This window comes from Ctenopharyngodon idella, chromosome 18, assembly GCF_019924925.1.
Source record: "Ctenopharyngodon idella isolate HZGC_01 chromosome 18, HZGC01, whole genome shotgun sequence".
Lineage (NCBI taxonomy): Eukaryota > Metazoa > Chordata > Actinopteri > Cypriniformes > Xenocyprididae > Ctenopharyngodon > Ctenopharyngodon idella.
Window position 1 is genome coordinate 23,866,758 of NC_067237.1, and position 23,990 is coordinate 23,890,747.

At 41.6% G+C, this 23,990-nt stretch overlaps 1 protein-coding gene and 1 long non-coding RNA gene across 9 annotated transcripts in view; one reads left to right on the forward strand and one right to left on the reverse strand.

The window, feature by feature from the left end:
- znf423 (zinc finger protein 423) overlaps nt 1-20,880 on the reverse strand; it is a 170,371-nt gene extending 149,491 nt beyond the window's left edge. For 6 of the 8 annotated variants that reach the window (XM_051869699.1, XM_051869698.1, XM_051869697.1 and 3 more), the window contains exon 1: nt 19,996-20,880. In XM_051869699.1, coding sequence (XP_051725659.1) covers nt 19,996-20,035 — 40 coding nt within the window. In that variant the 5' untranslated portion in view covers nt 20,036-20,880. The remainder of the gene's footprint in view (nt 1-19,995) is intronic. The other 2 variants (XM_051869694.1, XM_051869695.1) reach the window with 2 other exon arrangements.
- A 253-nt stretch (nt 20,881-21,133) lies between these two features.
- Nucleotides 21,134-23,990, forward strand: LOC127499422 (uncharacterized). The gene is made up of 2 exons (XR_007926124.1): nt 21,134-21,410; nt 21,588-23,990. It is a non-coding gene; the product is annotated as an uncharacterized LOC127499422 (long non-coding RNA).

Consider the following 23,990-nt stretch of genomic DNA (forward strand, 5'->3'; position numbering starts at 1 on the left):
TGACTGGCAGGATTACCAGAACACACTCCTCCTGAACCGGAGAGGAATTCCGTCAGGATCCGCTGCGTTATCAAATCAGGGATGCGTTTCACCACAAGTGAGAGATTCCGACAATGAGGAGATGTTGCGCATACAAAGAACGAGATCGCATCTCTTAACCCAGTGAGAAGAAATGCTCTCGCCCTCAAACACGATGCTGCGAGGGCCCTTAACGAGCACACGCGCATATGCGGACCCTCACACGCGCGCACGCTGGCCCCCTGCTTCTCCCAGTAAGGGCCTCACACACTGCAGGTAAAGCTTCAAAGATCGGCTTCGCACTGCAGCGCCATGCCAGAAAAGAGAGGGGAGGGAAGAATATGGAGAAGAAGAAAAGAAAACGAAAAGAGAGATTGTTATTTAAACAGTCGTGCTAGTAGGGCTTGTATGAATATAAATTTTGAGAGAGACAAAAAGACTAATAGATGGGCGGAGGGAGGGCGAGAATATTATGCAGACGCACCTCAAATGACATTACAATGAAAAGCTCTTGTGGACCACTGTTGGTATGTGTTTGACATGGAGAGAAAGATAGAAAGAGAGAGAGATGGAAGTGAGTGAGCGAGCACTCAGAGGGAGTCTCACCTGGGCCCGGCTCTGCTGCAGCCGTCTGCAGGAGATTCAGCTGCAGAATACCTAATGCGTGTGTGGAGGGGCGTGCCGTACAGCCCTGTTACTGGCCCCGGGCCATTCTGTATGATTAAGTCTTCTACACTTAAGGGATAAAGCCTTGCTCTCCTTCTCTCCCACTGGAAGCCATTAGCAGCCCCCCATTTGCAGCTCAGTGTGTGTGTATGTGTGTGCGCCCTGTGCGTGTTTGAGCCTATGCATTTGAATGGGTTCATACCCCTGTGTCTTTGTGCTCCTGCCTTGTTTGTGTACGAGTGTGTGTGCTGCTTCCTGAGCAAAGCGTGTGTGATTTTGTCAGTACAAAACAGCTCCACGGCACCCTGGGATTAGTGTCCAGCGGCGAGCTGTTTGGGCCCAGAGTGCACTGCGGTCCGGCCCCCTCATTAGAATGGGCCCACGCAGGGCCAATGGCTGCCAACGCAACATCACGAATCACGATTGGGGTCCTGTTGCGTGTCCCTAAGACCCGTTCACGATGGAATCAGGAGCCCGGGCCCCAGACTGTCGCACATGCACGCTTGCGCTGGATTAATCATGTTGGATTCCGCGGCTCGGAGGGAGGAGCGTTTGATCTCCTCCTGTCCAACATGTGGCACAAACATCATCGCAAAAAAACATGTGTGACACACACAGAGTAGTGGTGAATTGTGGGATTTTGCCATGTATAATTAATAAAAATGTACAAAAGAAAAACCTTGTTGGGCTACAAATGGTGGCAATATGAAAAAATAGCTGTAGTAGCTACAAAAATATGTTTGGATAATCTGATATACGCACACCTAAAGTGGCAAGTTAACAGCACACAGTTAGCAATATTAAAGGGTTACTTCACACAAAAATGAAAATTCTGTCTTTAGTTACTCACCCTTATGTCGTTACACACCCATGAGACCTTCGTTCATCTTTGGAACACAAATTAAGATATTTTTGATAAAATCCGATGACTCGTGAGGCCTGCATAGAGAGCAAGTTAACTTAGACTTTCAAACGCCCAGAAAGGTGCTAAAATCATATTTAAAACAGTTCATGTGACTACAATCGTTCAACCTTAATGTTATGAAGCGACGAGTATACTTTTTGTGCGCCAAAAAAACCCCAAAATAACGACTTTATTCAACAATATCTAGGGCGATGGGTGATTTCAAAACACTGCTTCATGAAGCTTCGAAGCTTTACGAATCTTTTGTTTCAAATCAGTGGTTCGGAGCACTGCCAAAGGCACGTGAACCATTGAAATTTTGAAACACTTATGATGTAACGAAGCCTCGTTTACTGAAATCACGTGACTCTGGCAGTTTGAGATCGTTTGATACATGCTCCGAAGCACTGATTCGAAACAAAAGATTCGTAAAGCTTCGAAGCTTCATGAAACAGTGTTTTGAAATCGCCCTTTAGCCTATATATTGTTTTTTTTTTGGCGCACAAAAAGTATTCTCATTAAGGTTGACCCACTGTAGTACCTTTCTGGGCGTTGAAAGTCTAAATTAACTTGCTCTCAATGCAGGCCTCACGAGCCATTGGATTTTATCAAAAATATCTTAATTTGTGTTCTGACGATGAACGAAGGTTTTACGGGTGTGGAACGACATGAGGGTGAGTAATTAATGACAGAATTTTCATTTTTGGGTGAACTAACCCTTTAACTGTTAACAAACAGTTTGTCCACTAAGACCATTCATAACAAATTTAAAGTGATCGATCAATCTATCGATAGATCCATGATAGATAGATGGATAGATGGACAGATAGACAGATAGTCAGATAGATAGATAGAAAAACTGCAGATTCCACCTGGGTCTACTGAATCTCAACCCGAGTCAATAGGACCCCTTCAACCACTGAACCCGGCGTTTAAAAAGCATAAGGCTTGGCAATCAACATTTAATAAAGGAAATCAGAGGCATCCCGTAAGTCCTGCAGTAGGGCTGATTTAATGGCCGCTATGTGTGGCTTCACATCGCCCGTGTTCTCCAGGACAGAGAAAAACACATTATAAATGAAGAGATCCAGCATGCTGTCCATCACTGCCATGTTTCTGGGTTAATGACGCCTTAACGGTCATTCTATACTGACGCACAGTCTCGCCATGAAGGAGAGCGGAGAGAGGGAGAAGTAGAGGCAGAGTGTCTTTCATTTCCAGATAATTAATAATAGATAAAAGCCTGACTTGTTCTGCATGGCTTAATAGCTTTTAATAGCAGGGAGAATGACGGGAACACGCACGGCTGTGTCTCTAGACGCTGGCCTGCAGACCTCCAGAGACACCGTCATCTTGCTGCAGCACAGAGGGGGGAGGCGTACCTGAGCCAGAACAGACCCACACACACACACACACACACACACACACACTCGGAAGGAGGCAAGCACGCTAAAAGAAGCCCATGCACTTACTCAAACACACGCGGGCACAAACACACCCAAGAGAGCGCCGTTCGTAGGCCTGCTCTCTGAATGGTGCAATTCACTCCTGCCAACACGCATATAAAAATACATACGCTCTTTCCCGTAAGCACTACACACATCACAAGCAACCACCGAAGATCAATACCCGGACACAGCGGTATGAAGCCATTCAAAAGAGGGGACTCAACTATATGGAGAACGAACACACGTACACACAAATGGTGAATGCAGCACATAAACACACAAACACCTTGAGTTGAAATGTATTGCTCATTCTGTATAGTATACGATATTAGTGTGTGTTTACTACAGCGATAAGCGCAATACAGCCTGTTGGACTTCAGCAATGGCTGCAAGTAGTAGCCATCATTGCAGCAGAATTACTGCACCATAAGACTGAGGGTCATCAAGTCATATTGGAGGTGAAATTAATATTTCATAGTATCAATTTTAAGCATAGTGATATTTTACCTCATGATACTGTATTAGATTACAGTCATGACAAACGTTGGACAAAAATAGACTAAATGAAATATATAAAATTTCTCAATATAATAAATCTATTATTTAAAAAAAAAAAAGTTAAAATATAAATAAGTCTACAACTAAAATATAACATTTCTAAACATACGTCTATAATTTAAAATACACATAAAATAAATATAACACTTCCAAATATAAATGTCTACAACAAAAAATATAAAACATTTCTAAATTAACTTTACCATTTAATAGACATCTGTAGAGAGCCTGCATAATATTTTTGTATAATAAATTTACACTACTTACATGGCTCTACAATAAAGCGCTGATTGTGCAAAGCACCATAGTCCAATAAAAAAAATAATAAGAAACAAGTAAAAGATCACTTTTGAATTGCAATTATACACTAAACATAAAGTCATATATCCAGATATCAATATAATATTGTATTGCCAGGTCCCTGCTGATTTCCACGCCTACAAAATATCACCATCTAAACAACTGCTGCCATCCTGACAGCAAGATATGTGCCAAAAAAAAACAAAAAAACTAATATTTATACTCAGGCAGCCATTTGTCAGCAACACACCAGCATTGACAGGAGAAGGAGGAGACCGTTTCCTCAATATGTCTATGTCTCTCTTTCACTCCTTCCCTGTAGCCAGGGCTGTTTTGAATGCGGGCCGGATTCTGTGACAGCTCCGCCCCTGAAAACACACACATACACACACACACACACACACACACACACACACACACACACACACACACACTCTAGTTGCAGTGGAATGACAGCAGAGATGGAGTGACAGGGATGAGTATTCCCCGAGCGCGGTACGGAAGCGTGGACAGCGGGAGTTCTGCCGGGACCCTTATCGCTCAACTGGGTCACTGTGTCCAATCAGGCTTTGGAGGCTGGCCCGTGAGGGCGGTACAGGCATTTCCTGCTGGATGGGACGCAGCTGACAGCCTCGCCTTCAGACCCTCGCAATCCGAATGCATTGGCTGCCAGCTGCATCTCGCAGGTCTAGCATTGGTAGCGCACCGTGCCAATCTCTCAGCCTGGGCTTTTCCCAGAAGGGCTTCAACTTCAATAGCCTGTCCTCCAAACCTAGGCCGAGGGACGGCGAGGGAAGCTGATTAACCAAATACTTTTATCAGCACTGAAACTGCTCCGCTGCACAAAATGGCCTTAAAAACCAGTGGCACTGGCCAGAAAACACGATGAGGGGGTGGGGGGTGATGGGGGGGGGTAGCTGAGGCTTATATGGTAAAGGGACACAATGAAGACTGACTGGACCCAGACCGCAGGCTCACCACTACATCAGTCAAAACGATGGAGTCCAGTGTCTCCCTCTAAAAACACATACAGCGACACTAGGCACACAACATTTAAATCAATCTAACACAGTTCTATGTTCACATGCTGTTTAAAGACAATGTTATTTGAAATAAATTATACCACAATAAAGACTGGTTCAAAAAACATACCTATGGTTTGAGATGCTGGGATTGGACAAGCGGTTTGGAAAATGGGTGGATGGATTGGTTCAGAAACATTAATAAAATTACCAAAAAAATAAAAGAATTTCTAAAGATGTCAGTGTAGAATTAAGTATAAACTATTTAGCAAGACATTAAAAAAAACTAGTGATTTCAGCTTGTCATTTTTGTGTTTAATACACATCTATTTACCTCATATGACACTAACCAGAGAATCTCAGCAATGGACAGAGCTAGAGAAATGAGGGACAGGAAGTCAACACTGTAAAAGAAGGAAATGGTGTGGAGGAAAAAAAGAGCAGATATAAGAGTGGGAGGATGGCAAAAGCACTTGTGTTGTCTTCCTGAGGTTTTGTGCTCTTGGGAGAACTAGGACGGCTCGGGTCAAAAGAGACTCTTAGTGTTGTGCTTTTTATTTCTCTACGCTTTCTTTTTCTTTCTTTCTTTCTCTCTGTTTCATGTAAGTTAAGGTGTGCTGCATGTTTGTGAGAATGCTTGAAGTGAGGGTTACTTTGATGTTTTTACAAGAGCCAACTAGAGATCCACAACACCTCTGATGTGACGGAAGATGGAGATGAGACAGACACACTGCACACAGAAGCACAAATACAACATGTTCTAGCGTAATCTGACAATATCTATTCAGTCAAAGTCTTGAAAGCAAAGTATATTTGTAGCTTAAAAATGATTTGTATAATTTTTGTGATGTTAAAATTAATTACAGTTTAATGAACAGAGATGACTTTGGTTGATTTACATAGTATAAACACGGGTACAGTACTCTCGAAACACTGCTCAGTTTGAACAACTGAACACAGCAACATTACCTCAACAAATGGTGTGAGTTTGGGGCAGGACTATCTGCTTGTCCAAAGCAAGGAAGTCTGAAATGCCTGAGGAAAGGCTATCCAAAAGCAATCCCATACATCTCAATAGCGGTAGGCAGGAAAAATAAAATAAAATAAAAATTGTCACTGACAAAACACCTACAATAATAGAATTAAATATTTCACAATTTGTAAACTGCTGGCAAAACAAATATAACAATATAATATAATAAATAATCACTGATATACAGTGTGGCAGAAGGGCAAATGTGTTTGGGAGACATGTTTGAAGATAATCATTATATTTGCAATTCTGTTTGTTACTGCTAGTTGACCAGAAATTACACACTGCATCATGATGCCAGTCTAAATCACAGTATATACCAGCATGAAGACACAAATATTAAAAAAAAAAAAAGACAAAGTCACACACGTAGACACATTCTTTGTCTCTCACACTCCTCCCTCCTCGCCGCACACATGGCACATTCCTGGCCGTGCGATGCGAGGTTCTGGCTAAAGGCCGTCAGCAGCCGTTTCCTGAGGAAAGCCCTGGGTGCAGTGTCAACTCTCCTTCTTCCTCTGCATTCCCGTCTCACACACACACACATACAGTGAAAGATGTAGTCAGGGCCTTATCAGCTTACCACAATTCTGCCTTTCAACACAGTGCAGAACATTGAAGTTTATATATTTATCTTGACACTCTTTGACTCTAAACACAGTCACTCTCATAAACACACACTCAGAGGCACAAATGTGCTTAAAAAACGCACCCAGGCACATTCTCCAACACAAAGATTTGAGAAAAACGTAAACCACACTGGCACCACACACACACGTAAGCACACGGTGGAGCTACAGTGTTCACTAGAAGAAAACATAGTCAAAGATTAAAGGGGCGCACAGATCAGATCTGAAATTTGTTTTTCATCTGTCTCGCCTGTCAAAGACAAGAGGAAAAATGTTTCCAATATACCTGTGCTGAGAGAGAGGAGGAAGGCAGAGAAAAGCCGAGTCTGAGCGATATAAAGCGAAAGAGGAAAAGAGAGAACATGGAGGGAGAGCAGACGTGATTAAATCCCGTCGGCTGTGTGGGGCTGTCAGCGACTGTGACACAAGGTTCAGATCGCTGCTCACTAGGGAAAGCACCATAATCACGTTCTTCCCGCCGTGATGCCATCAAACGGGGACGGAACGGGGGGGCGGCTGTGAAGGGGACACAACAGCAGAACCCAAAACTGCCAGACGTATGTCCCACCTTGTCCAAAATCACCTTTCACACTAGGAATGGGCATTAGCACTCAAAAGTGACAGCGATTAATAATTTGTAAACACAATAATTGCATGACTGGACTTTCGAATTTCAAAACTTTTAACTTAACTTTTCAACGAAATTCAGTATAGACTACATGCAAATGTGCCATAAAGGACTTTCAAACTTTCCATCTTGACTGGTTACCGTGTTATTTTCAGCAGTTCATCAGACAGCAATTTGTGTCAACGCTGTACACCCGCGGGCCAAATCCTGCACGTCTATTATTTTTATATGACCCTCCTATTGATTAAGATGAAATTGCTGTGCTGCCTTGTACACAAAAGTGCATAAATCAGTGGTTTAGGTGTACATATGATCACAACTTATACACCTTATCCAGTCTTTTATATCACACCAATTTTTTATATGCGAATAAAAACCTAAATTCAATCTGTTCAATCATGTCTCTTCAGAAAAATTGGACTAAACCACTCTATTCATATGAATTAGTTGTATGATCACTTTATGAACATTTTGAAACGTCAAAGTGGTAGTTGCGCAGCTGTCAATGGAGAGACAGAAATTGACCCTTCGCCAGGAGTTTGATTGACAGGCAATCTAACCAATCATAATGCCGAATCCGCCATTTTGTCCGACAAAGCAGTCAGGGGAGTTAGCAGATTAATGTAGGTGGACTTGAACTTGAAAAATGGTGTACTGACGTCTTTCTGCGATTGAAACAACATTCCTTATGATGTTCATTCATGTTTATTTCATGCTATAAATGAACTAGTAGGAAGAGATGATCGGTTCACGAGCCGCTTGAACTGAGGCGCTATAGCGATCTTTCACGACACATTAAAGAGCCACAAAACGGTATTTATTGTTTACATTTCCTTAAAAATGACAAAATTTGAGACTTTGTTTCATATCAAAAGTAACCTGCTCTGTCTTGTCTGTCGACACGTTGTCAGTGTCCTCTTTGCTCCACAATGTATTTTTCATTGCGTGAGAACATGTGTGGCGAAAGATCGGCATGGCTTGTCGGACGTACCAACAGTAATTAAAGGGGGCGGGTCTTTGCGAACGGTCAATTGCTCAGATTTCATTAAAAATATATTCAATTGTGTTCCCAAGATGAACAAAACTCTTACGGGTTTGGAACAACATGAGGGTGGGTAAATGATGACAGAATTTTCATTTTTTGGTGAACTAAACCTTTGAAGGTATAGTTGACCCAAAGATGAAAACGTACTCAACTTTATGTCGTTCCAAACCTGTATGACTAACTTTCTTCTGCTGCACACAAAAGAACATTTTTTTGAAGAACATTGAAACCAAAACAACACTGGACCCCACTGACTTCCATTGTATGGACAAAAAAGTTCATTCAAGTTTATTTAATGTATAGAGCACATATAAAAGCAAGGCTGACCAAAATGCTAAACAGCTGCATAGAGAAAAATATATTTTAGCAAAAAAAAAAAAAAATTCTGAGACATTTCTTCAAATATCTTCTTTCATGTGCCACAGAAGAAAGAAAGTCATACAATTTTGGAAAGAGATGAGGATGAGTAAATGTACATTTTTGGGTAAAATATCCCTTTATTCTTTGGACTTCCTCAAAATTCAATTGTTTGGCCTTAAAAAGAAAATAGCTGAAGCACCTGCTGTACACATTGACTTTCAGTCTGGGGCAGCATCAGTGCGCAAAACTGCAAGAATTGGATGCAGTCTTTCTTGCAGACATCCATATGGAGAGCAACTAAATGGAACAGAACACATGGGGTCTTGAGATGCGTTTTTAGGCGTGTTTGCTACAGTAGATCTTTTTAAAAAGAAGCATTTTTAACATGACATGGCATGCGAGGGGGAAAAAAAAAATCATGTAGCGCAAAAGATGTCCTTCTGACGCATTTACTCATACAACCAACAGTGCACAACCGTGCACATGGACCCCCATCCCTGAGTACTCCATTGATTTATCTGTAGAGTACTCAAGGAGACAAAACGACCAAAATGCCTGCTTTACACCCTCTGGCAGGTGGAGGGCCCCGTGCCGAATGCCCCTGACCTAGGAGGAGGACGGCCTCCCCGGATCACAGCGCCTTCGGGACCCTCCAGAAATAGATGTTCCCAGTACACCACCAACAATACCATCAACCGAACAGGAGGGAGAAAGAGAACAGGGCTGTTACACACAAAGACGTAAGAGTACAGCCTGACTGCTCGGGAGACATGAAGAACGCGAGAGAGAGAAAAAGAGAGAGAGAGTCTTAATTGCCTTATCCTGTAGTACAGGCTGGGGAGTGCTTTTTGACTTCGGCTTCCAATTTCACGCTACAGCATTATTTAGTTTGATACAGACTTGATTAGGCATTACAATGTGTCCCTCTCTGAAGGAGCTTTGCGGCCGGCCTGCATCACTAGAGGACAGATTAACTCTGCAATCACGCTCCTTCTGAGACCCTTCTACTGTTTGTTTAGCCCGCCGGAGACCGTGCCAGCGCATGTTTGTTTGTGTATGGGGATTTTGTGGGAGGGGTTCTTATTAAATGAACTCTACCCACACTTACAGCGACCCTTATTATGGGACATGACCACAAGATATAGAAGGAAAGTGTGTGCGTTTGGGGGGGGATAACGCTCAGTCCTTGACCTCTCAGGGGTCTTCCTTTCCAGTATATGAGAATTTCTAAAGAACTCTGTCTCAAAACATAGATAAATACACACAAGCAGTGCTGGCGAACATTACTTTTAAAACTAAAGTTACATTATTACTTTTTTCAGAGTCTTTTTGCCAGCAAATAAATAGATTAACTAATTTGTAATATAAACCATTACATTTATCAATAAATGGTATACATGTAGTGCAAATTATGATGGCTTAAAGACAAAGTAGAGATTTAATTATTATACTTTTTACTTCAAAAAATGTATTGTTATTATGTTACATATACTGCTATTAATGAAAATCACTTGAAGGTTATGAGAAAGGAAGACATTTTCAATTGTAAAGTTTTGTTTTTTAAAGTAACGTTAACGTGTTTCATTATTGTATTACTCCCTAAGGTGTCGACTTACTTTTAATTATTACGTTTTATGAAATCATACCACATATGACAACTTTATGGGACACATTATTGATTGAATTTGTCAGGAAATAAATTAAAATCAATTAAAAAATAGTCTAAATTTGCTGTAAATTATAGTGTTAAAGTAACACAACACTTAATTCTGATTACGTAACTCAGGTTACTTGTGTTACTGTCAATAACACTAAGTATAAAACAACACTGAATGAGTGTGACAGACTTGGCCGAAAGTGTTCCAACCAATTACAGATTGACTACTTCAGTACCAATGTGTAAAGTATTGCATTTTACACTTTGCCTCAAGGTATTATGGTGCAAATATCTGATACTGGATTTTATAAGAGTTTAATGATCGAGCTAGATCCAGATAGAAGAAAAAGAATCGGACAGTCTGGTCCCTTGTCCATCACTTCAGAACAGGCCAAACTTTACATTTTTAACATCTGTCCATCCGCCCATCCATCTATCTATCCATCAACACCAAGGCCCCACCGTATACAACCCCCACACCCCGCGATCTCCAATTCTCTTTCTTTCCGCTCCCTCTCTCTGCCTCTCCTGGAGCAAGTCGGGCCCTGTTTGATGGTGACATGAAGCATTTATTAGGCGAGAGAAGCTGAGCAGGAAAGAGAGAATAAAGAAGAATTGGGAGTGCGAGTGTGTGGATGGTTAATAATTTCTGCGCACTTCTCTTGGCCCTGGGTTTGTTTTTTTGTTTTTTTTGTATTGCAGTAGCTGAAAGAGACTCCCTTTCCCATCATGTTCAACCACAACAACACAGATACACACCTATCAGAGCGGCCCACATCGTGTATACACACACACACACACACACACACACACGTCTGAGTGCCAGCAGATGGATGATTAAATACACGCTGTGGCTGTAGCATGGAGAACTTTACCTGGGGACTAAGCCGACGAGATATAACATAAGGTTAACTGATTTGGTTTAGATATGGCTAGCGTTTTGACACAGTTTGGAGTAAATTCTGTCTCTCTGGCAGTGCTCTAACACAAACTCACGTCAGCCGCATTGAGATGCAGGTCCGTTGTGCATGTGCTGCCACAGAGGTGGATGATTTGCTTCTACACACTTTCCTTAATGTGACTCGACTCATCTCTCCTGACACAACACTAGTGGTCAACCGTTTTTGTTTTTTTTTATGGCCGATACAGATGCCGATATCTTAGAGAGCAGGGTGGCCGATATAATGCCGAAATATTTAATTTATTTAACTTAATATTTAATAAATTAGGAATAAATAAATAAATCAGAAACTTGAAATTAGACTTTGACGTTTTGTTCTACAACTTAATTTACACAAACCCATAGCGAAAACGTGAATTTTTAATAAGTATTTTATTATGAATTTTATTATGTTCATTTTTAAAAACATACATTTTTAATAAGTAACAAGATTGCGTAGAATGTTTACCACAGGCTATATTTTACTAAAACCCTATTATAAAAACCCATAGGAAATAAGCAGTGGCGACCTAGACTTATATCATATTTTTTCAAATAAAAACCATCAAACACTAATTTTACGTACAGCACAAACTGTAAATGACATGAATATGACATAATGGGTAACTGGATATAGCGCAGCATAGTAGCAGCATAGTTCATGCAGCCTACAAATGCACACTTAACAATAGCTGGCCTTGACAAAGTCTGCAAGGTTTGTGAAATGACATGTTTATTAGATATTCAAAGATTTGTTTAAATGATAGAAATGCATATTTGCTGAATGCTGACAGTAAATGTGAAAGTATTATAGCGTTTGCCTTTTTATTACTAACAATATAACCGCAAACGCTAGAATACTTTTTCGCATACAGTTTACTTTCTTTGTTTAACAGTTCTATCTAATAAAGTATAAGACAGAACAGTTAAAAAGAGACCGTAAACTAATGAAGATGCGCACCGTGTGCTCAGGCACTGGCATATTTAGCGGCATCAAAATAAAAGTCAAGTGCACAGTCAAAATAAAAGTCCCACTTCCAACACATCGGCAAAACAGAAAATACTGGCCGATACATCAGCCTTGGTGATGTATCAGTCGACTACTACACAACACTTAGAAAAGCACCAGAAAACTCAAGCAAACCATCTAAAACACAGATTTTTAGGGGAAATTACTACTTTTAGGAATAACAAGCATGTCAGAGCTATGGTGCAGCGGGTGATGCACGTACATGTGGCACGTAAGAGACGTTGTGCACACAGGAATGCAGGTTTGAGTCTAAATCATCCCATTTCCTACCCCTTCTTGTCTCTTTACACCTATTTTTTGACATAAAGTGCCATTTTTAATTATTGGTAACCATAACCCCCAAAGTATTATTCTATTTGCAATATAATACATAAGGCCTTATATTTAAAATATAAAGTTATAAAAGTATATCCCATGATTTACAAGTGTTGTTTTGTTGTACAGTTTGGCAGAAGGTTGAGAAGTGAGGTGAGATGAGGTGAACAAAGAGAAGGAGAGAGTAATAATCACTCTTTGCCTCATTCAGTTCCTCTGGGAACTTCTTGAATACAGAAGCAGCCCTCCAAAAAAGCACACATGCAAACTGAACTGCACACAATGGAAAAAACTGACTTTTAACCAACAAATGAACACATCGTAGAAGAACGGCTGTTTTGCAAATGTCATTATTACGCTTTTTTCCTCTATCTCCTCCCCTTTATTCTCCCTTTGTGAGCGTATGTGTGTGTGAGCGCTCTCAAACGAAGAGCGACTTTAATTGTTTCTTCAGTATAGCCCCGCTGTTTGCACGGGTTATTATCCCCGACTTTGCGGGAGGGGAGGGGGGGCTTGCTGTTTGACGGGGAATTAAATGAAGAAAAATAAGGAAAAACACATCTGACTCCAGGATCAAGGGCTCGTCTTTCTCCGGGGTCAGGCGGGCTAGCAGAACTGAGGGTCTTTTACAATGAGGGGCTAATTCTGTCTAAGCCAAAAAGGCTTCTATGCTAGGTTCCAGACTAGCCTCAGGATAAAGCGAGGAAGTTTCACGCCTTAAAATCAATTTATCAAGGCATTACTAACCCAAAACAGAGACCTGTGGTTGGCACACATAATCTGTCCGTGACGAAACAGCAGACTGACAAGCGCCGCTTCGCTATTGTTAGTCATGTCTGTATTTTTAAAACTAGTTACTTTAATTGATAAGTGAAGGGTCGCAGTCGTCTTTTATCATTCTGCCAAATCAATTACGCCTCTTTATTCGCTGACATAATTGTCTGGAAGATCTGAAACAAGGTACAGCCAGACGCTTTGACTTCGGATGAACTCTGCAAATTACTCAAAAGTTTCGTTTTGCAGAGTCAAACTCCATCTGTGTTTGAAAGGGCAAGGCTGCTCAACTCTGTAAGCATATCTTTGTTTTAGCGGTTTTGTTCTTGCTGCTAGAAAACTTTTTTAGGCCTTGTGAAATCAATAGGTTCTGCTCTGGAGAGAGCCACAAGCGTTCAAGAGATTTCTCTGTGCGTGGGCACATGTATGCATACACACACACACACACACACACACACAGGAACATTTCACCTCCAGCTATACCAGTCCTTCACTGGTCTCGGACGGCTCCCCGAGCGCTCTGCCATGGGAGGCCAGATGACCTGGTGAGGGGTCAGAGGGGACTCTGGGGGGTGCAGCAGGGGTCAAACAAGCACCAGCACTCCTCATTAATGACCTCTGCAGCCCTTCAATCACCACCCTCAAAAAGCTCAGACCAGGGCCCGAAGCCTGTCCAGCAGGGAGACAGGCCAATAAATATATGCATCAGCCAGGTGTAGAGAGTGGGCTTAATTGCCCCCTTTCCTTATGTTTAATGTACAGCCCAGTGAGACGGGGCAGGGTCGTAGAGCAGCCACCCGGAGATGAGAAAGAGAAGAGAGTTAATGCATCTTTGAATATCAGGAAAAGTCAATTACCCACAGACAAACACTTCTAACTTTTGACACAGACTACCGTTCAAATGTTTGGAGTCGGTAAGATTAACGTTTAATGTTTTTGAAAGAAGTCTCTTTTGCTCAACCAGGCTGCATTTATTTCTTCAAAAATACAGGAAAACAGTAATATTCTGAAACATTTTTACTAACAAATAACGGTTTTCGATTTTATTGTATTATATTTTAAAACAGTCCTGTGATGGCAAAGCTGAATTTTCAGCATCATTACTGCAGTCTTCAGTGTCACATGATCCTTTAGAAATCATTCCAAAATGCTGATTTGTTGCTTAAAAAACACTTATTATTGTCATTGTTGAAAACGGTTCAAAATTCTTGGAAATGCTGATACATTTCTTTCAGGATTCTTTGATAGAAATAAAAAAAGAGTTTTAAAAAACAGCATTTATTTGAAAAAGAAACATTTTGTAACATTATAAATGTCTTTACTGTCACATTTATTCAATTTAATGCATCCTTGCTGAATAAAAGTATTAATCTTACTGATTTTAAACTTTTGAATGGTAGTGTAACCCGGAGTGGGTCATAACATCGACAGTTTGACAGGCCTAAATAATAAATCGAGCCTTACGCCTGTTTCACACATACTCCGTTTTCAGTGCGTATGCGGTGTGTGTTGCACTACGCATGCGATGCAGGAGCAGCACACACTATTGTGCTTTCACATATGCCGCGTTTGCAGTGCGCAACTGGTCCGTGGCTGTATATCAAAGACAACATTTATTTATTGTTATTTCAAATCCAAAAGTTGTTACTGAACATGGCTTGTCAGCATTGCGATTCTCTTTGTACGTAGGATACACTCTTTCATAGATGTCACGTTTAAACGCACTACAATGTTTTAATTCATTACTTTATATTTATATAAAGTAATACTTTAGATTTAAATAACACACTATTTGTTAAAATCACAAACATTTTAAATTAAAGCTTACAATATACAAAAACAGCTGACTCATCTTTTCTTTTGCTTTTAAAACTTTTTACAAGAAATCCTGCAGGTCATAAAGAACTTTGTTTTTCCACCTCCAGGAAGAGACGAATGCTATCCATTATGCCTCCTTGTTTACCTAAATGCCAGGTAAAGTGTCATTTTCCTTGCTTTACCCAAGGCAAAAAGCCATGTGTTGACTTTGAAACAGAGTAGACTTTAAATTATATGCATCTATGGTGAAATTACTAGATATTTTCGCATCAGTACATGTTTATTTTAAAGCGAACAATACGCCGTCGCTGTAATTCAGTGCGGTGCAGCACAGCAAAAATAGACTCTGTACGAAAACGATCGCACTGCTGTATACGCACCGCTCCTGGAAAGCATTGCCGGACCGCATCTGTGTGCAGTGTGAATGCCCTAACCCGTTAACATGGGCACGGAAAAAAATACGCACCGCATACACACTGCAAACAGAGTATGTGTGAAACGTCACTCAAATTCCTATTCTAGGTCACCAAACTTAATTTCCTAAATGTAAAACAATACTTTCAAGATGTACCGCAACGTGCTTTCTAGACAAAAGTCTCCGACGCTCTCTGCGGACTAAGTGAAAATGGCTGCCATGTTTAATCTACATGGGTACGAGCAGCTTTGAGAGACTCTTTCTGTGCGCGTTGTTCCAGCACGTTTTAATCTGCCCTCTGCAGCAGCCCAATCCGGGTTCCAGAGCGCAGCATCTTAGAACGGCCGCGATCCTCCGGGAAGGCCTGACAGGGGAGCCTTGGCTGGCAGGCTTGGTGGGGAAGGAAGAGGGGGGCGCAGGGAATGCCAACCACACAAACAGAATTAATAACAGCGAGCGTCAGAGCGACGCCTTCTCTTTAGAAGTGAAGCGTGGCATGGAGCGGGTCCGCAGCGAGCTCCGGTTCCGGGCCACTGAGCCCAGGCCTTCTGATAAAGCGTGTGGCTAAGCCGGTACAATGGCAGAGCCTACGAATGAGCTCTTACATTAAGACAGATTCTTCCCCACAAAACTAGCAGGCAGGCTGCTGATAAGGAGTTGTCATTGGCAGACACACTGCCCACCAGGGAGAAACCCACATCCAAACCCACCCGCCTTTTCCTCCCATCACAGACCAGACGAATTACGCCATGATCTCCACACCAATAGGTGTCACTGCTTCAAGATACAACAAGGTATAACTATTTGACTTAAAAAGAACGCTAAAGAGCGGAAGAAAAACGTTTTGTCTCTTAATATCGTGATATTAGTTGCATCAACACCCAAAGACAGCCATTAAAAAAGACCTCAGCTGCTGTCAAACTGTGCGCAATTACATTTTTTTCCTTGTTCTGATGAAATACTTTTAGAGTTGTTTAACTAATTGTTCATGCTGTGAAGTCAATGAAAACAAAAAAGCAAGAGCATAAAAATCAATTTTGTGGTTCATCTCCCATTACCTCAAAATCACACCCTCTAACAGTCAACACACAGACACACAAAATAACTACTTCACTCTCTATCCTCACATAAACTGGCTGGAACTGAAACAAACACTCAATTTTAGAAGATTATTTTAATATTTGAAAAAGATAAGTAAAATTAAAAAATTTAAAAAAAAATCACTAAGAAAGTTTAGTTAAACTTAACACAGAATTAAGAAAATATTTAACCAAAACTGTTTCAGGCACTACAATAGAAAAGTGAATGGAAATATTGACTAAAAATAAATGTAACCCATTATTCTCAATGAACCATCATTTGAAAATGTGCACCAGATGCAATTGAGTGATTAAGTGCAGAAAAAGAATGGAAACAGCTCACAAATCAAAGCCTGAAATGAAAAACCCAAATGCGCGATGCATAAGAACACTGGGGGTTCTCGTTCCCTGATCTCTTCATTTGTGGCTCTGCAGCCCTATGGTAACTCACTTCAACATTTTACAACAGCCCACTGACCAATGAAACTTCCACACCGTTGCCAAAAGCCTAGGTGACAATAAAAAAGCCATTTAATGTTAAAACCAGATGGTGCCAGAAAGGGAGGAAAGCAAAAGGATGAGATCAGTACCGCTACATAAACACACACCAAAAAAGATAAACATAACAGCTTTATTGTCTCTTTTCTTATCCTCTAACAAGTAACACAGCTCCTCCGGAAGATGCGAGTTTCAAATATTACCACTGAAATGACAACAGAAAACCTCGGCAGTGAAGTCAGAAAAATACGCAACTTCAAATCTCATATAAGAAAACTACAAAATGACTAGAAAATTAAATTACAATTTTTTTAAATTGATTATTTGCTATAGTTGTCCGTGCACAAAAACAGTTGTGTATCTATGTATGAAAATCTCTTCCTTCCCACAGTCCCTCAGTTGTTCAAATGCACGTCTGAAAATTTACATTCAAAACAGCTAGTAATTAGCCAATTCCCAATCGAAACCCTTGCTAAAGGATACATATTCTACAGGAAGAGCTGAATACATTCCTGAAAGACATTTCAACATGTAAAATAGGACCAAATCCATCCACATACCCACATACCCAAAAAGACCCTGATGTCTGTGGGCAGAGGGGGGAATAATGCCATTAGATTTCATTCTCACCAAGCATTACTCAAATGTTTTCTCCATTTCGTAGAATAAAAGGTCCAATTTGATTCGACTGACTGTAAACAACAGTGAAAAAATGGAAATAAGTGCCCTCTCGGTCTCCCTTCCTGTCGTGTGCATTCATCCCCCTCTTAATGTCCTGCAAATGAAGGGGATTTATTAATGTGTAATTAAGTAATAATCATCGCTACATAATGCATGAAACACTCATGGGGACGGTGGAGATATGAAACAGGAATGCCACAGCTGAACACAGTGCATAGACACACATTAAAAAGGGATTAATTGAGAGAAATAATATTTTGATAAGCGCAGCTCCCTCTCCCCCTCTGACGAACGCTCGCTGTCTTTTTCCTCTCGAAATAATCTCTCTCTCGCTCTTGCGTGCGCGAGTAACACTGGCAATCACGGTTTCTAATGTAATGTGATGTGATGTGAGAGCTTGACTTCCTTTACTGGAAAAGAATCCCCGGTCTAACGTGACAACGGGCACCGGTTTCTTGAGGAACCCCCTCTCTACGTGCCTGCATATGTTTTCTACAGCCGAACACCTGCAGATTTGCACATATCAAAGCAGAAATTAATGACAAACAAGCTTAACCTCTGGATGAGCGAGCCAATACACTAGACGCCGGGACATAAAAAACATGAATGATTATGTGCATACCACACTCAGACATATTGTTGGTGCCCTTCTAATCTCTGAGCATAGCAATCAAAGCTAAAGGTGCTGGGCTGAGATAGGGACAGAGCGAGCCTTGGTTACATATTTAATTGGCCTCTGATTGACGTGCATCGCTGAGTCAATACAATCGCTGTTTACCCCCCAAACCTCTGTGCTGCAGCAGGCCAATGCATACTTGATAGAAAACTGCAATAGTATGTGTTGCAATCCAACCAAACATTTAACTTGAAATTGCCTTGGAAAAACAAAACAACCAAAAAAAAAATAAATAAAGATCTAATGCTTGAGGGGAAAAGATGATGCATATTTAAATACAACATTTCTCTATCACTCTCTGCATGTGAAAAATAAAAGATGGTCAAAATAAATAATACGTTATTGATCACAGGGTCGAAAAGGCTGCTCTCTCTCCAAAACAACTCAACAACATTGTTTAGGATTGATCTGCACCCAGCAGGCTCTGACAATGTTAAATATCAACTTATTCTTAACACGTTTTATTTTCACTTTAACCGCCATGAATATTATCCACTTACGCTGTATGTAAACTTATGACCGTTTTTTTCTTTCCTGATGAACCTCTGCAGATTGCGGCCGTTAATTAAAACAAAAAACTGGTTATTATTTGGGGGAGGGGGTACTAATATGGGCCACATGGCCACCCGAAAGCCCATCTGGTTTCTATTGGGGTGAGGGTGCCAAGTGATATCTCGACCGGCAGCACAATATCTGCCGCACATTGCTGATGGACAAGGCAAAATAGCAGCAGGCCTTATTGCTCCTAAATTCACCTGCCTGTGAGTGTTGAGTCTTGTAGGAGGGGCGTGAATGAGATGAGACTGTGTGTGACTGATTCTGCCATGTCAAAGTCACAACCAGGAATAAATTTGAAACAATAAACAGCAAAGAGGGGGGGGGGGGGAACACCAAACTGAGATCTATAGAGAATCAGATTCCATTCACAATACCACAACAGACCGAGTGTCTAAAATGAGTTGCATAAACATCTCAAATTTTTCCACAAAGAGGACAAAATAGGAATATATTGATTTAAATGTCTATTTTATTATTAGTACTAGTAGTATTAATAAAATTTAAAAAATAATAATTATATATTTATTTAAAAATAAATAAAAAGAAAGTATTAAATAATAGTGATGATTATGAGTTTACATATTTATTGTTTAATTATAAAAATAAATGTAATTTAATAAACATTAAAATAATTCAAAAATACTACTACTACTAGCATTATTAAGCCTAAAACTCGAGCACTATTTCTAAAGCACCTTCTCTGTAAGAGTAACTTGTACTGCCAACCACAAGACCTGCTGGCACCTGGCACCAAAATGTAAGAGTTTCATTTCTTAATTCTCTTTCTATGTCAAAAAGCATACTTAAAGTCTATGAACATAATGTCACTATTGAAAGCAAAAACATTAAATCAATGAATTTCACAATCCCCGCCAGTTTTACCCATGAAATCTCATTGGCCATGTGAGTTGTTCCCTCTCGTATACCAACATAAAACGCTTACCTTTAACGGAGCGCGGTTTGGCCTGCTTGCGTCTAGACATCTCCGTGTTAAGAGCAATATTTTACTTTCTTTAACGGGTGTCTTGTCCTCTCCAAGAAATATTGACAGGTCACGCGCTGATACTTGGGAGATTTCTTCACTTTGCCTGTTGCAATGCGGCAACTTCAATCTCGCTAGTCCAGAAGCGTTCAAAGGAAGAGAGAGTACGGCAATGGAAAAGGATATTCCAATGATTAAACTTCTCCAACCTGTAGATTTAACGAATAACTTGCGGCTTTTCCCGTGCTCGAGACGCGAACGCTCTTTTGTTCCTCCGTAACGGCAGACGCTGACGGTGGAGCGGGCACGCGCGCTCAGAGTTTCAAGAAGCGGAGCGTGCCCAAATTACACCTGATCAGTAGCGAGAGGTGCCAATACTTGCCGATAATATGGTAAACCCACTTCGACGATGTTTCGGAATTGATTCGCAATGTTTTTCCTCCTTTCAGCAGTTGTCGCAACTGTCTCTTTTCGTTGTGATCCCGCCGAACCGCCCTCCTTCGCTGTTATTTTTCCGAAGGTGCCACTCTCAATGGCATTTTACGCAGCATTTTTACCTGAGGGGATTTTTCTTCTTCTTTTTGTTTATCGTCCTAAAAGCCGTAAATATTTCTAGTCGCTAGCCTCTCTCTCCCTTTTTCTTTGTCCTGACTCTGGTCTTCCCTCCGCCTCCCGATCCGACTGCTGGCGGGGCTGCAGCGCAGACACACATAATAAAGCCAGGCTTGGCTGGAAATGTAGCCGTGTCCCAGCAGGAGGATGTGAGAGTAGGGTCCCGGCGGGGGAGCGCTCTGATCCCGCAGGGAGCTCCGCACAGCCTGGGTTGAGCAGACAGAGAGAGCCAACAGCACCAAACCATGGTCAGCCATGGAAACTACAGCTTAACTTGGAGCACGGATCGGGGCCAAAACACGGAGCTTCGAGGAAACTCTGCAGCGTGCAAGAAAAAAGACGGACTGGATTCGCTTTTTTGCGCTCCTTGTACTCGTGCCATCGTCTCGGGTTCACTCCAGCGTTTAACTGTCGATTGGATACGATGACATTTTGACTATTTGGGGGGCTTGTTTTGAACATTTAACATTCCTACGTCGTCTTTGCAGAACGTTTATCTGCGTTTAAAAGGATAAGATTTAGGATTTAAAGAGATAGTTCGGCTCAACCAAAATAAAAACACTGTCATCATTTACTCACCCTCACGTTGTTCCAAACCCGTTTGACTTTCTTTCTTCAGTGGAACACAAAAGGAGATGTTAGGCTCTATGTTAAGGTCTGACAGCATCAGTCACCATTCACTTTAAGTGCACCTTTTTTCCCATACAATGAAAGTGAATGGTGACTGAAAAAATAAAGTCATACAGGTTTGAATCAACAAGAAGGTGAGTAAATGATGACAGATTTGTAATTGTTAGTGTTAACCTTTGTAACATTTAAATGCATGCATTTTATTTTTTGGAAAAGATCTGCATATGAGAATAATGTTTGGTATTATTAGATGTATTTTCTGATTGTTATAATGGGATATGTTTTGATTAACTTTAACCCCCTTTTTCTAGGATTCTTGTTGCATTCTTATTGGCAAGATTAGGCATTTTCAACAGCATTTTCAGTCCCCATTGCCTCTGTCTGGCCGTCTGCGTGTGCTGCCGAAGTGCAGTCGCAGAAATAGGATCATTTGTGCAAAAATCAACCTAAGAAATGGTCAAAATCACACGCGGCGCGCCGGAGCTGCTCGGCCGTTGTCATGGATAACATGTTGGGCACCCTGTCTCGGTCAGCGGGATGTCCTGCAGATTGAGCCGGGCACCCCGCGGAGCCACGGAGCGGCCTTTAAAATTGACCCCCCGCGGAGGACCGGGGCCCCTCTTGTCTCGTCTGAGCGCACGCCTGGAGACCGCTTTTAAATGTGCTTCTGGTGTCCCAGAGAGAAAGGCCGCTGACACGAAGGGGCGAAAGCTCACCGCAGTGGTCCCTTTTTCTCGGATAAATTCAAAGGAGGAAAATAGCCCACATTACAAGCTCCTTAAGGGTCAAGGACAGCTGAGGCATGAATGGTTTGAAAGAGTGGCATTGTGAAATCACACAGCACACGATTACACCCTCTGTCATCTTTTTACGGATTTGCATTTTTCTTGTGCCACAATGAACAGTTCAGAATAAGACTTACAAGACATGTGGATGAAATTAATTAAGACGCTGGAGAAAAAGAGGTGTGAACGGCAAATGCGGTGGTCCTGTTTGGAATAGACGGCGTTGCTATTTTAGGATGGTTTTAATGAGTGGCAAATAATTTTTTGAGCTTGGATGATTGCATGCGATTTGAAAAATACTGAACGTTCAAAATCTCACATTGGATATTATAAGGACGGAGGCCTTCGCAACACTTCATTTCACCGCTAACTGAATTCAAACGGTCTCAGTATTGGCTAGTATTTTCCTTCACGCAGCAGGGACGCTGGTAGATTGATGCCCTTACATTATTCATGTGACGATTATTCAAAATTTAGCAATAACTCAACAGCGTTTTGTCCTTTCTCTCATCCGTCTCCTCTCTCACCGTACCTAGGTATGCTGCTATTCTTATGCGACTATCATCCATTGGACAGTGCGGCCTCAGAAAGCACCCTTAAACACTCCCCCATTGTACTGTCACAAGCCTGGAGAGTTCATGTTATATTTATGTTGCCTACAGCGTATTCTCTCTGTTCTGTTCTGTTCAGCTGAACTCACGCCAACTCCTCCAGGTCCCCCCTCCACAGACAATGTTACATCTCATTGGCTTTGCCCTAGATAGGCTATTTTTGTATGAAATAATTAGACATAACTGATTTAAATACTGCAAAGCCAACACTCTTTTGTCTCGTTAACAAAGTACAGGAGAGGCACACGCTTGCGGTGTCATTTATGTCAATCAGTACAAGGAGGTTTAAACCACAAATGCGAATGGATCTGAAGCAGGGCCAAAAAAAGGTAGCATTTTATTAGCTTTCCTTCGATTCGGGACCGAGCTCCGGTGACCTGACCTGATAGAATCTATTATGGAAGCAAAAAATGGCAGGAAAGCATTGCCAGAAGCTTTTAATTGTCTCAACGTGTACATCAGCAAAATATAGGATTGCTAAAATATGCCACCATACAGCACTAATTGTCCATATAAGGATAGCGTGGCGCTTAAAACAGCACGTTTTGTTTGTTACAGTGACCCCGGACCCAGACAGCCATGCTGATGCCGAGTGCACACGGGCACACGAGGGAGAGGTGCAGAGCAGGAACGCAGATTGGGGCTGACCGCTCGGCTGCACTTTAATGTACCCTCTACTTCATCAGTCCTGATTAGCCACCATAAAAATCCAGATTGAACATTACATTTTTACTGCTGATTGTCTTCCAAACACTCTCAGGTGTTGGCGTGTTAAATGCCAGGGAGTGCATCTGTCCTCGCATCCCATTAGCTTGCTGCAGTGAGACGTCTGACTTGAAAAAAGGGGACCCTCTTCAAAAACGAAAGCAATGCAGAACAAATTTCAGGCTTTTAGGCTTACTGCGTCTTGTGCCAAAACCTCAATAACAAGCCCCCCTCCAGCCCCCGTTTCCCTGGCTCTTGCCCCAGACTTACACAAAGAAACACCAGCTTTATGGACTTAGGGCATTAAAGCATAAAAAACAGCGGACGGAGAACAGGTTCGGAACACATGGCGTCAAACGCAGGGACCCGATCTCATCAGATCGCACGGGCTGTACGGTTTAACGCTCCAATTCTTAGGTGCGCGGGCCGTGTTTTCAAAAGGGCACATGAAAGGGCTTAGCGAGAGAGAGAGACGGCGAGGAGGCCGGTGCTCCAGCAAAAACGCTTTTCTGATGAGCTGCAACAATGCACTCACTCCCACGACATCAGCTCTCTGTTGGGAGTCTCCTCCTAATTTCCTCCATCCATAATAAAAAGAGCTACATTAAACAGT